Raw genomic sequence first — 13269 nt, 5'->3', positions numbered from 1 at the left:
ATTGGATTTGCGCATTGCAGCTCAAGTTTGATTCCATTTGCAAAGCTGGCTGATTTCCAAGCAATCGGAGTAGAAAAATTGTGGGATTTGACCGCATTGTTAATGAATGAACAATGTTGACCAATTCATTATTGGGAGACGTGTGAAACTATCAACCATTTGGCATGTTAATTCCATGCGTGACAAGTCGGAGAGACTTCGAGTGTGACGATGACATATAGCAACCCGTTCAAAGTTACTATACTAAGAGAGAGATTTCAATTTGGAATTGACGCCACAAGTGACTGAGTTCAATAAAAATAATTGTCATGTCTCAAACCTCATCGCCTCCTCATCAAGCATGACTGATTTCACGAGAAGAAGAAAAGTCTTTGGCAGTGGTAAGAGGCGGCAAAGTGGAAACAGGAATCGGCCGACACGGATTGAAGGGTGGCGAGGAGCGACTCGTTCTTGACCAAAACTAGCACATGGATTGGTAAACGCTTTCCAGACTTGATGTGGTGGGGTCGAGAGAGGGTTTCAGTTTTGATAGGGAATCTCCCATCATTTATCATCGAACACGTGATTGTTATGTATCAGCCAAATCATCTGTCCATCTGCGGACGAAAATTCACAATAGACAAAAAAAAACAAATCTCATTATCAATCATTATTCGAGAAAGACAATTATAAAAAAATGTCATCGTCTAAAATATTAAAAAAAATTAAATCCAATATAAAAGATTCTTTTTAAACTATTCAAATTCATCTCAAATTCTTAACTCAAATAACATAGTCTAATGCAAAATATAGTCTTATGTTGACCAAGTAAATACAGTTACAATCTAAACCAAAACAATTGTCGAAAGATATAAAGCAGTGAATGGATCATCTTCCGGTTGAACTCCTCTTCTCCTCGGCTGTCGAGGGGGAAAAAGAAAAGAGCTGTCCGGTCTCAGTGTCTAGCGAGATGGGATCATGCTATGAAGAGAAAAAAAAAGGGGGAGAAAGAAGAAAAGCATGTCACTGCATGTGATCACATGGTCAAGTGGAGTGCTATTGAATTATATAAGCACAATATGCTAACATGCTTTGTTATCTTTTACATAGATTTAGTTGAAAGAATCTCCACCATTGTGACAAAGTGACACATTTATTAAATAACTTAAGAATATGGTTCTAGATGATGTTCATCAAGATTTTTTTTATCACCCATCAAGAAAACACCACACAAAATTTAATTAGTTAATGCACTGACCTGACCAGTGAATTTGCTTGTATATATATACATACACAAGTAAAAAAATTCAGGAGTAAGCATAATGTTAGAAACTTGAATTTGAATTATATAGCAAGAATGATGGGAGGCATAAAGACACCAAGGTAGCACCTTCCTTCTTTTACTATGCAATTGTCAATCCATTTAACAGCACGGATTTGTTTATATAACATTGGAACAGATCTACTAAATTTACATCACTGTAGCTCTGGATGGCTACCTACCAAACATCGTACTGTATTTTAAGTACCCTAAAGCATCACAATTTGTTTAAATGATGCAGCGAGTGAGAATGAGAGAGAGTGATTTGAAACCAGGGAAGGCAGAAATCAGTATTAGCTGACAAGGAGGTGGCGCTTGAGTTGGTTTGCCAGTAGAAAGAAGGTCCAGAAAGTATGCTCAGTAAGCGACAGCTCTCCAGATGCATACTGCCACCAATTTTCCATACTCCAGCTTGCAAGAAGACCTGAAATGAAGAGGAGAAATCAATTGCAGTGAGCCACCCATCGTTTTCTTCTTGGAACTGCTGGCTGGCAACTCTCCTTGAAATCACATTTGTCGAGATAAGTCATCGAGAACAAGAAAGTGGCGAAGATACTGCCAAAATGGTCCCTTCCCGTGAAGAGTAGTATCCTATAAAAGTATTATGTTAGTCTTCAATGATAGAGAAATGATTCATAGGCAATGCCAGTTATTCCATTTGCATCAAAATTGATAAAAAACAGAGTACAGCAGTTGCCTAGTTGAAGTGTCTCACCAACCAAGACATAAATCAACATAATGGAAACGTCAATGTCTTGAGAATTTGTAAAATAGATCACATCCCCCAACACTTCGACATGCATGGCATCTAGGAACAGCTGAAAGCCATGTGAACAATTGCAAAGCAAGCAGGGAAAGATGAATGGCACAGATACACACATCTAGTATGACCACTTTTCACATGGTATGCAACTACAGATTTTACAGACATTTGAACCCTTTCTCCACATGCCAATGCAAATCTTCATCTTTGGAAAATGCCTCAACTTCGTTTCTTATCACAAGTAAAAGCATTGTAGCAGTTTGCAAAAGTAGCAATGATTAGAGCATGCTGTTACCATATCATGAATAATGGCCCAATTGGCTTTTGATCAGATCACTTTGTCTGGATATCCAGCAATTCCCAGTTTCAGTATATCATTGTTGTATATGGCAAAATCATGTACATGGCAAAATAAGGATCAAAGGAATATTCAGATCTTAATTACATTTTCAGCATATCAAGTATAAAAGTTGTGGTGGAGAAATTAGCTTCTAAAGACAGCTTGGTCTATGAAAACCCAACATTTGTCTATCACAAGCTTCTCACAATAGAAGGAATGCCCTTTGTCCAAATTGAATGCAGAAAGTTGAGATAAGCCAAATTGTTGAATAATAAGATAGTTTCTGGTCATAATCATAGAAGAAAAGACTACATCTGCACAAATTACGGAACCAAAGAAACTAAAAAAGAATGTGATTTATTCATTCCTGTAAAGAAGCAGTAGAATATACCCTAAATGTCTCCTGGAATCAAGTATCGTTGCCAAACCATGTTCTACACCTCCAGAATAAACTCAGACCATTAAAGTTCGAAATTGAAATTTTACAGAGAGTAAAAATCAGTCAGATCATAGATTAGAGGTGATGTCTGACCTGATATGTAAAGAACTGGGGTTGGATACATACAACTCACCTCAGGGTACTCTGAGCCATGTGTCACTATTGTGCAATGCGCATCATGCTGACACCTCATTAATGTGTTCAGTGCAACTTTTACCAGGTGGAATGAAGATCAAATTATCTCATCCAGAATTCTTGTCATTCATCTGCAATCAGATTGAAACAAAATTGGATCCTGCAAAAGTTTAAAGAAGTGATTCAAAAAATAACTAGTGAAGATTTCTTACCTCCAATTTTTCAGAACATCTTCCAGACTTTCCACCTGCATGGATAAAGCATTAACAAAATTGTCATGTGAGTTCATAAAACTAAAACATTAACAAAAGGATCATACCATAATGTCGTGAGAAAATTCTGATCCTCTTGATGCCTTGGAAACCTTGAGAAGCTCTCTTTCTATATCTTCCTGCATTAAGAAAAAAGTTGATCAAGTTCCTCTACTTCATACAGATTCCCACCCGATATAATTTACTGCAGTCGAAATATCCAACCTTCTGGAAGTATATGGGGGCAATACTGCTTGTTCTTTTCCTTAACCAGAAAGTCTGACTGCACACCAAAACCATATGATGTCACTTCTGGGATACAAACATGAACTACAGGAATAAGTCATAAACATAAGCTGACTTGCGACCCATAATTACATAGAAGTCCTAGCACTGAGCAGATCAATGATTACAATTTTGTCCAGACCTGTTCGTACCTGTTGGTATATTTACTGGTCCAAGCATGAACCAGTATTCAGACCATCCTCATTTCGAGCATTACATTCGATCCACTAAAAAAATTGTTTAAAGTTAAATAACTCATGATTGGGGCTCATGACTTCTCCTTCTCCAGGCACAAAACGTTGCAGTCTGTCACCGGCTGCCTCCTCACTGCCCATCGTGTGCCACCAACATGGTTTTGAGTATGTTTCCTTCTCTTCTCCTCCTATCTCTTCCTCCACTACCTCCTCTTCTTCCTACCTCTTCCTCCTTCCACTGCCTCCTCTTCTTCCTTCCTCTTCCTCCTTCCCCTTCCTCTTTCTTCCACCACCGCCTCCTCTTTTCCCTTCCTGATCCTCCTCCTTCTTCCTCCTTTTACTCCATGCCCTCCTCTTCTTCCTTCTCTTTCTTCTTCCTCTTCTCCTGTTCAGTACATACCCATGTACCAAGTGTCGGTACAGGGTCCAAGTTGAGATTGCATTCCATGGAGCAGACTGTACAAATAACAAGGTTTGAGCACTTTGAAAAGTTCTAAGCATATTACTGAACATTTCAATAATTTGCACTTTTATATAGAATCTAAAATTGTTAACACAGCAGCTTCGAGCACTATTAGAAATTAAGCAAAATGGAGCTCAGCTGAACTTTTTAATATCATGAATAAGCACCATATAATCTAGTTATTGTTTAGCTTCAGACATAAGGCCTGTATCCAACGAAACTCTTTAAGACTTGTTATTACCATGCAGAGAAATGTCATACATTGTAAAAAACATTTCTTTTCTTTTTTCCTTTTTTCTGTGCAATTTGATGCATCAGACCCCACGAAGGGGGAGAGATACTACCACTGAGGGAGAGGATTAGTGCACCGATGCGCCAAAGCGAGGATTCAAATCCTCGAGATGAGGAAAGAAACCAGGGATGCACAACCACCAGGCTGCCTGGTTCGAATGACATTTCTAACCAACACTCTTTACAAACTACAAATGATCAACTAAACAAATTCTTCATTTGCTATTTCTATCAATCATGATAACTAATATCTAGAAATTATTTCATGGTTTAATTTCTACTATGTACATAGTCTGGATTCAATATTCAATCTCCAAAATTTCATCTATTTTAAGAGCCATCAACAATCAAATATGCTGAAAAAAAAAATGCATACCTGAAAAACAGGAACTCCATCAAAGCTTCTTGAGACATTTGCAGATTTTAACTGACATCCAAACAACTTATCAGCAAGCTGTTCAAAGACGAAGGGAAAAAGGAACAAATATCTTTGCCAGGAAAAATATATAGCAAGAACCACTAGAAGAAAACAGTAGGCAGATAACTTGGAATTCAAATATCACATAGGAAACAAGGATTTACAGCATGCTGGACTGAAGATTCAAGGCTAATATGAGGTAAGGCACAACACTCCAAGGAGAACAAAGAAATGGTGAAAAGGGATTAAAATTTTGTGCTAAGGAAACGGAGCAAGAACCTAAAGAGGCAAACCTTCAAGTTAAAGAAGCATAACATAAAAACATAAACAAATTATTCTAATATTTGACTATTAGACATATGTCCTAAGATGGCTTTCCTAGCTCTAGTGGTACTATAAACTCCGTGAACATAATAAAAGGACTTATAACGAGACAAGGACACCTGTTGTAGCTTAGAACAAGATGACCCTAACTATTTATATATTAGTGATTTAAAAAACACTATGTGCCAAAAGACGCTAAAGTCCTAAAATGCTTGAGGCGCTAGGCGCTTGCCTAGATACTCACTCAAGCAAAGCGAGACGCTCTAAAATATTAAAATATAAATAATATATAATATAATTGATAAATATGATTATATAAATAAAAATACAACATTAAACTATTGTTAATAGTAATTAGAGTGAGAGAAAAGAGCTGCTAAGAGGGGGAAAAATGTCACCAACAATGGAACTTTCGAACGATAGTGACGGCGATAGAGGAAGCCGCAAACCACAGCAACGACAGCGGCGGAAGCTACGGACGACAATAGCGACGAAAGCTGTGGACGGCAACAATGGCAGAATCTGTGGACGGCGACATCGTGGGCAGAGGAAGCTTCATAGGTGTTCGTCGATGGCGGAGGAAGTTTTGTTCCTCTCCCTCGATGGTGGAAGGAGCTGCAAAAGGAAGCAGCAACAGCAAAAGGAAGCTACAAATGAAGACTAGAACGTCATCCATGTTCGTCGACGATAGAGGAAGCCTCGATCCGCTACGTCTGTGGCGGAGGCAACGGTAGAAAGCATCGACGGTAGAGGCAGAAGCTGCGCTAGGGTTGATGGCTCGGGGTCACACGGGAGTGCGAGGGGTTGGCTTTTGCGGGTAAGAAAGTGGCTTTTGCGGTGGAGGCAACTAGCCACTGTTGAACCGAACCAGACTTAAAAGCCTGGTTCGGTTGCTTCATTTGAATCAGGCGCTCACCCGAGGTCCCGGTGCCTGGGTTCAAGCGAGCGCCCAGGTGGCGCATCACTGAAGCGTGTCACCTGGTCCACCCTTGAGGCGCTCGGGCCTCGTCTCGCCTCACCTGAGCGCTTAAGCGAGCGCTCAGGCGCCTATTTAAACCACTATAATATATATTAAGCCAAAAGATACAAATCTTGGTTCTTAATTATATTCTACCACATCATCAAGTGTTGAAAGTATGCCAGTTGGTGATTTGATATTATGTTTGTGCTTAACATTTTGCATGTATTGTTTATCTCATTGTAAAAGTCATGTGTTCACTCAGCTCTATAAGAGTAATAGAGCATGAAGTGAGATCCTACATTCACCAAGCTAATGAGTTAATTATAGTATTGAAAAAAAATACTAAATGAGAATATTACAATATAATTTCTATTATTTTATAAAGTTCAAGAAATGGTGCTTCACTAACTCTAGAATATTTTCCAACGCTTGCTTCCATGCTAGCTTTTAGTTTAGAAAAGTGAAAAAAAAAATTACTATAAAAGAAGAAAACTATAAACATTTTATAGTAGGATGAGTATATAAAAAAGACAAATATAAAAAAAAGAATAAATATGTCAAGAAAATAACGATAGAGAATGAACCATGCTCAATAAGCTAAGCAATAAAACAGGCACATGTAACAAAAAGGCATTTATTGCCATTGCAATAGGCAGTAAAAATACAATATATACCTTGACCAAATGTACATGTTACATTAGAACATTTAAAACAAAATTTAGGTATCAAGATTGTAAATCTCACACAAAGTCTAATGTAACCATTAAAAGCTGAAATTAGCATAATTGGGTAACTTGAAGATATTTTAACATAAGATTAAGTAAAAACTGAGGCAAAAAACATACTGCTAGAGCATTTTTAATCTGAAGAGGGTCAGGTAAAAAGCGAAATCCAATTCCTTCAACCTTTAGCATATAAACCTACCAGATGTAATGATAATAAGTATGTGATATAGTGCAGATGAAAAGGTTAGGAGAAAAATATACAGTTAAAAGAACCAGAAAAGTAACTTATGTCCAACTGAAAACCTTCCAAAACTTATTACAAACAATTGCAGTTTAAAAGAAAAGATACAGTAAAATCTGTTAAAAAGAACTATGGGAAGGTTCCCTTTGTTTGTTTCAACAAAATTAATGCTCTTACATTAGCAAAAAAATGAAACAAGTAGCTATTAAATTTCAGAAAATTTGATAAAGGAGTGGATACATAAAATTTACAAAGATTATCTGAATGGTTGAACAATCTTATGAAAACATATTTTTTAAGCATTGATAAACCATAAGCCCCTATCATGTAAACATGAGCAGATGTGAAGGAAACACCCTGTACCAATTCATGAACCTACTTTAAGCTTCTAGGTTCATTACTCATCATGATAATCCTTTACATTTTATCCATCTACAATCCATTGATGTGTTTGAAGTTTGAACCAAAACAAAAATACAAGATATAAATAATCATTCAACTTCAAGTAACTACAATCAATTTTCCTAAAATAGTTTAAGGAAAAGGAACAAGTAACTACATTGGAACTTTAAACCATTATAACTAAACTCTGCAATGAAGTCTAGTGTTTGCACCGTAACAACAATCATGTTTCCAGAAAAGACAGTGTACTTTCTTTGTCACATTTTATCGATCAACAAAATGCCATTCTACTTCAAGGACCAAAAAACATTTAGAACAACTAAATCACATAGCAGGGCAAACAAGATTGATCTTGGTAATATGAATCAACAAACAAGGACTAAGAAATAACCTGATCGAGGGTCATGGCCACGACTCTTGCTCCCTTACCCAAAATGGGCTGTCGAAGCTGAACCTGGAAAACCAGGGGAAATAAAAGGAATTTCCAAACTTTAAGAGAGCTTCCACGTCTACAGAACATCAAGAACCTCAAAATCAAGAATAGGAGCAAAGAAGAGACGGAATCTAAAAGGAGAAGATACCGAGAATGAAGAGAGGATGAAGAAGTTGGACATCCCCTTGCCGAGAGCAAAGGATCCCGAGTGACCGGAGGCTATCGTTAGGGTCGGAAATCAGGACGAACTCGTTGTTCGAATGCTCACGATGTACACCGCCGTCCCGGCGAGCGTCTTTGCCACGAAGTCCGGACAGAGCGCGAGGGCGAACGCGCGCTTCCCCTGAGCGAGCGCGGGAGGCGCCCCCACCAAGGCCGACGCGAAGGCGGGCCGCGGGGCGGCGGCGGCAGCAAAGGGGTTAAGGGGCGGTGAGCACGGCTCCATTGGGGCGGGAGACGGGGGGAGAGTAGTAGAAGCGATCGGCATCCCCCTCCCTCTCGTTCACTGTGTATTCTCGCTTCTTATATTTTAAGAGATATTTTGAAGGGGAATTAATATTAATTAACGTCTCAAATATGTCTGTTTTAGCACGGAGAATTGCTACAACAGTTTATGTAGATAAATAAATATATATATGCAATTTCCTGTGATTTGCAGGAATAAATGTATTATATTTAAATATAGAGGAGTAAATATAAAATTCAACTGGTTTGGCTATTTGGTTAATTACTTAAATAAGAGAATTTGTTCTTTTATTGGCTAATAAAGAGTATTAATCACGAAATAACAGTCTCATCTAACAAAATCTTTTATCTCCTTGTCATTTTGTGTTACTCTTTTTTCTGCTGTTAGAATAGTTATATATCTCTGCATTTGTTATAATATAAGAGTTTAACATGTGCCAAAGAACCCAAACATTTGTTTTGCCTTTTTTTTTTAATGCATTACAAGGGTGCGTGTTGATTTGTGTTAGGAAATCTTTACGTTGTGGCTGAGATGTTAGCATAGCTTAGTCTAATCCTAGATGCATAAAGTTGTCCATGCGAATGCTTGGATAGTGAAAATGAGCGTCGAGTCAAGTTGGGTTCAAGCCTCATCTCCCGAAGCTAGCCTTCTCCTTTAGCGGGTTGTCTACTTCTTCGTCCTTGAGTTCCTACACATAGGCTGAAATCGAGGAAAGAGATTTTTCAACTAGGCCCCTCCGAAGTTTAAGTTAGTGTCGAGTGGAGTAAGAGGGAGTTGAGTGCTCAAAATCCTTCCATTAACGTTGGTCAGAGGATTAGTTTTTATACCTATGAACGATGGTCGATCGTACGTGATCCATTAATGATCGTCGACTCCACAAACTTCAAAAAATCTCCCTGGTTGCTTGCTGGGATTTAAAGATTGCTTGCTGGGATTTTAAGGATGAAGAAGAAGTCTGATAGAATTAAGAGACCTTACAGAGATAATATATGACAAGTGGCAAGGATTCCAAGGTGATGCAAGGCTCCACACCAGTTTGATGCATACGTTGCTGCATGTCAATGGAGAGTTTGCAGATCTATGAACATAACTGATGCTGTATAATGATCTTTGAGGATTAACACCTTCTACCTTCCTATATCTTGCGGAACTGGCATTTAAGTAGAGGAAAGGCATGAAGAAACCTCGAAGCTAAAGAAGGCTGCCAGAGATTCTTATTCTTGCCCTCCATATCTGCATGCTTCATGTTTCATCCTACCTCGAGCTTAAGGAAACTTGTCATCCTTGGTGCACAGGACAAGAATCCTCGACCTTTATGCTTCTTCCAGGAATCCTACTCTATCGCCAATCACATATATGTTTCATGGATATGGATGGAGACTCAAAATGCTCATGACTTCAGCGGCAGGTGCTAATTCATTTGTATCTCCCTTTGATCGGAGACAGGCAAATGTCATGCTTGATGATCCTGTGCCTTAATCTTCGGTCAACCTTGTCCAAGAAGCCTAATCCGAGGCTGGAAAAGATGATGTCGACCAGAGAGAGGCAAGTCTCCGACCTGGGGCTGATGCGCAGGTACGAGCCCGACGAGGATGAGATGAAGCGGGTGTTCGACAAAATGTCGAACAATAAGGCGAAGATCGAGTTCGAAGATTTGAAGGCGCTGCTGGAACGGTTGAAGGTTCACGACGCAGCCCGCGAGGCGAAGCAGATACTGCAGACGGTAGGCTCGAACAAAGACGGCTCCGTAGATTTCGGCGACTTCATGGCGGTGCACAGGAAGGGAGGCGTGTGGACGAGCGACATAGTGAGAGCCTTCAAGATGTTCGATCAAGATGGCGACGGACAAATCAGCGCCAAGGAGATAAAGGACATGATGGGGAGGCTTGGCGAGGACTGCAGCTTGGAGGAGTGCCGGAGAATGGTGAAGGAAGTGGACAAGAATGGCGACGGGCTCGTGGGCATGGATGATTTCATGGCAATGATGACCAGAACCATGAAGCTGAGCCGATTGCCCTCCTCCTCAGCAATAGCATTGCCCTGAACCATTTCCTGTATTTGTGCTATCTACTTGCAACACTGATTACATTTCTATTTACTTCATGATTCAGATTATTCATCATGTCTATCATTTATATTACTTATATGTTCATTTAATGCGATATATTGGAAACCTCCGACTTTCAATTATTATTATTATTATTATTATTATTTTTGACAAAGGGTAAGTGATAGATTGAAAAGACGAAGAGTTAGTATTCATATGCATACGAAATTGTCTAATTAAAATTCTAATTTAGGTAAGCCACTCGATATGCTAATGAAATAAATTCACTAAAGCAAGGAATAATCTGAACATGCTGATTATTTTAATTTAATTGGTAAAGACTTTGACAGATTATCGTAATATCCTAAATTCGATTTTCGTCTTTATCATTTATTCTTTATAATAAAAAAAATAAAAATTAAAAATCGAAGAAAAGATGAAAGAGCAGTGAAGGCAAGTATATTTTTATTGGGCCATCAAATGGTATATAGTTGCTTGATGACCAATAAATACATATACAAATACTTAATAGTTATTATCATGATGACCTATTAGATCAAATAACAATAAAGAGCTTAAAGATTAATATAAAGTCCTTTTTTTTTCCTTTTTTTTTTTTTGAACATGTTCATTCTATGAGTGCCGATTTGATAATTCACAAGGAATATAACCCATATGAAGTCCTTCATGCACATGACTATATATCAATCATATTATTACATCATTCTATTGTCCAAATTCCCATGTCATCAGAATCTTATCATGATGCCAAAAATGGCTCTTCAATAAAAAAAGAAAATATAGATCAAAATCTGTCATTACACTTCACAGTGTGTCACTCCAATACGACACGGGGTGACGATAACATAGCATATTTGTATCTCAAGATTTCTAGATCTTTTTCGAAATGTAAAATTATTCCTTTTGGAATGCCTACAAGTTGTTTACACAATCCTTTGATGATTAACTTTTGTTAGTGTGTTTTTTCTTGGTTTTGGACTTAGATAACTACAGAAAAGAAGTTTAATAAGATATCAAATTATTAGTATTGTGATTTTTGCACCTTAAGATTCTCCACCATGTAGCCAAATGGAATTTAGGGCTCTTAACCATCTCAATAGATGATGAACACAACGTCAAGCATTGCTATCCATCCATTAGAATCATTGGTTTTGCTTCGTCGTTCAATCATCTACGTCATATTTAGATTGAACTTTTGTAGAACTTCTTTCTTTTTCGAAAGAAAGTAAAAAACCAATCAAGGAATCCAATATTACAGGATTCAAGATTGGTGTTCCTGAATTGAAGCAACCCAATCCAATGTTAGAAGTGATTTTGAATACTCATAGAGAGACACAACAAAGATTTCCCCATAGGACACGTGAGAAAAGGTAGAACAGCCCTTGGATTATTTTTTGAATGAGAAGCACAAAGTACACTTCGACATCTAATGATACATAGGAATATGACCTTCTTCCTTTTAACGCTATTGCATGAGATAGAGATAGAGAGTCTTACGTCGTAGACAATAATATACTTGATCGGGCTGAACGTAAACAGCTTAGGCAAAGTGCTTCTTCTCAGCATACTCCAAAAACTTGTGCTTTTCCTCCTCACTATCGATGACACCATTACCATTAAGGTCAGCATTTTTCATCGCAAAGTGAGTCCTAATGCTCTTAAAATGGAAGTGTCTGTCCTCGAGAACTTTGCGGATCTCACCCTTGCTTATTACTCCATCGTTGTTAGCGTCAGCTCGTTGAAGAAAATTCTTGTTCTGAACTGCATCCACGATTTCTCGAGTCCGAAAATGAGCGATCGCCATTGTACGAAGAAGAAAGATGAGGGAGCTATATATGGTGGTGGTATATGTGCTATGATCTGCTCTTTGTTTTCGACCTTATTTATAGTGCTCCCACTCGTGTATTCATCCTCATCCCAAAAGGAATCTGCAACATTCTTCTAACTATATTTCAGGTTATTCCTCCATGAAGTTTTAGATCTATTAACCCAACAGAATCTTACTTTTGTCTCTGGATATTATTTCTCTACAATGTTTGGCTAACAGGTGAGTGAGAGAAATGGAGGAGTGAAATCAAATCATAGATACCGAACATAAATAATGTTGGCCAACCAGAAAACCTACTTGTCAGTTCTATGCTTGTTCTCAAGCTAGGGGGGTTAAGTGGCCGGAAGAACAAGATACTGAAGTGACCACCTGACCAAATTATTCTCGGAGCCTTTATTCTCACTTGATAATGTCCAAGAAACATGACATGCATGACACTCCTCCATGCAAAAGCCTACTGGGCATCTCACGATCACTAGGTTATCCAGATTCCTATGTTGACTGCACAAGCTGTAATTTCTCCATTGGTAATTCCTGTTCTTTTTCCTTTTAATATACTGCGCAAAGTAAGAACTCGTTTGCAGTGTATTTTGAGTTTGCCTGGTGAAAGAAAGGACATGCGTGCACTGCACTGCTTTGGATTGACTGCAAAAGCTTGACCATGCACCAACAAACCAGGAAGATGATAAGATGGCATAAAGCTGAGTAAGAGACAGGAGGAATCAACATCGTGCATCATCTAAGGATAAGAATAGGGAGAGATGTATGGCTCCATGGCATCAAAATTATTGGCGATCGTGTTCCTCACAAACTCCCAAAAGTGAGTCATGTGAGAAGCATGCTTGAATTATTGCTTGTAAGAGACCGATGAGAACAAAATTCATTGGCCTACCTTCTCTGCTTATAATTCGGAAGCAACATAACTTTAACTTGGTGACATAG

The 13269-nt window shown here is 38.4% G+C and overlaps 1 protein-coding gene and 1 pseudogene across 1 annotated transcript; one reads left to right on the top strand and one right to left on the bottom strand.

Annotated features, from left to right (window-relative positions):
* Positions 1-1353: 1353 nt before the first annotated feature.
* LOC103999421 (protein TIC 22, chloroplastic-like) lies at positions 1354-8477 on the bottom strand (annotated as a pseudogene).
* A 391-nt stretch (positions 8478-8868) lies between these two features.
* On the top strand, positions 8869-12346 carry LOC135649460 (calmodulin-like protein 30). The gene has a single exon (XM_065167820.1). The coding sequence runs from the start codon at positions 9882-9884 to the stop codon at positions 10473-10475; it is 594 nt and encodes a 197-aa protein (XP_065023892.1). The 5' UTR covers positions 8869-9881; the 3' UTR covers positions 10476-12346.
* The last annotated feature ends 923 nt before the right edge of the window (positions 12347-13269 follow it).

The sequence above is a fragment of the Musa acuminata genome, chromosome BXJ3-9 (genome assembly GCF_036884655.1).
Source record: "Musa acuminata AAA Group cultivar baxijiao chromosome BXJ3-9, Cavendish_Baxijiao_AAA, whole genome shotgun sequence".
NCBI classification, from domain to species: Eukaryota; Viridiplantae; Streptophyta; class Magnoliopsida; order Zingiberales; family Musaceae; genus Musa; species Musa acuminata.
This window is presented reverse-complemented; position numbering and strand designations above follow the sequence as displayed.

Excerpts from the sequence above, each read along its gene's own strand:
- LOC135649460 (XM_065167820.1), top strand. The coding sequence starts at position 9,882 with ATGTCATGCTTGATGATCCTGTGCCTTAATCTTCGGTCAACCTTGTCC.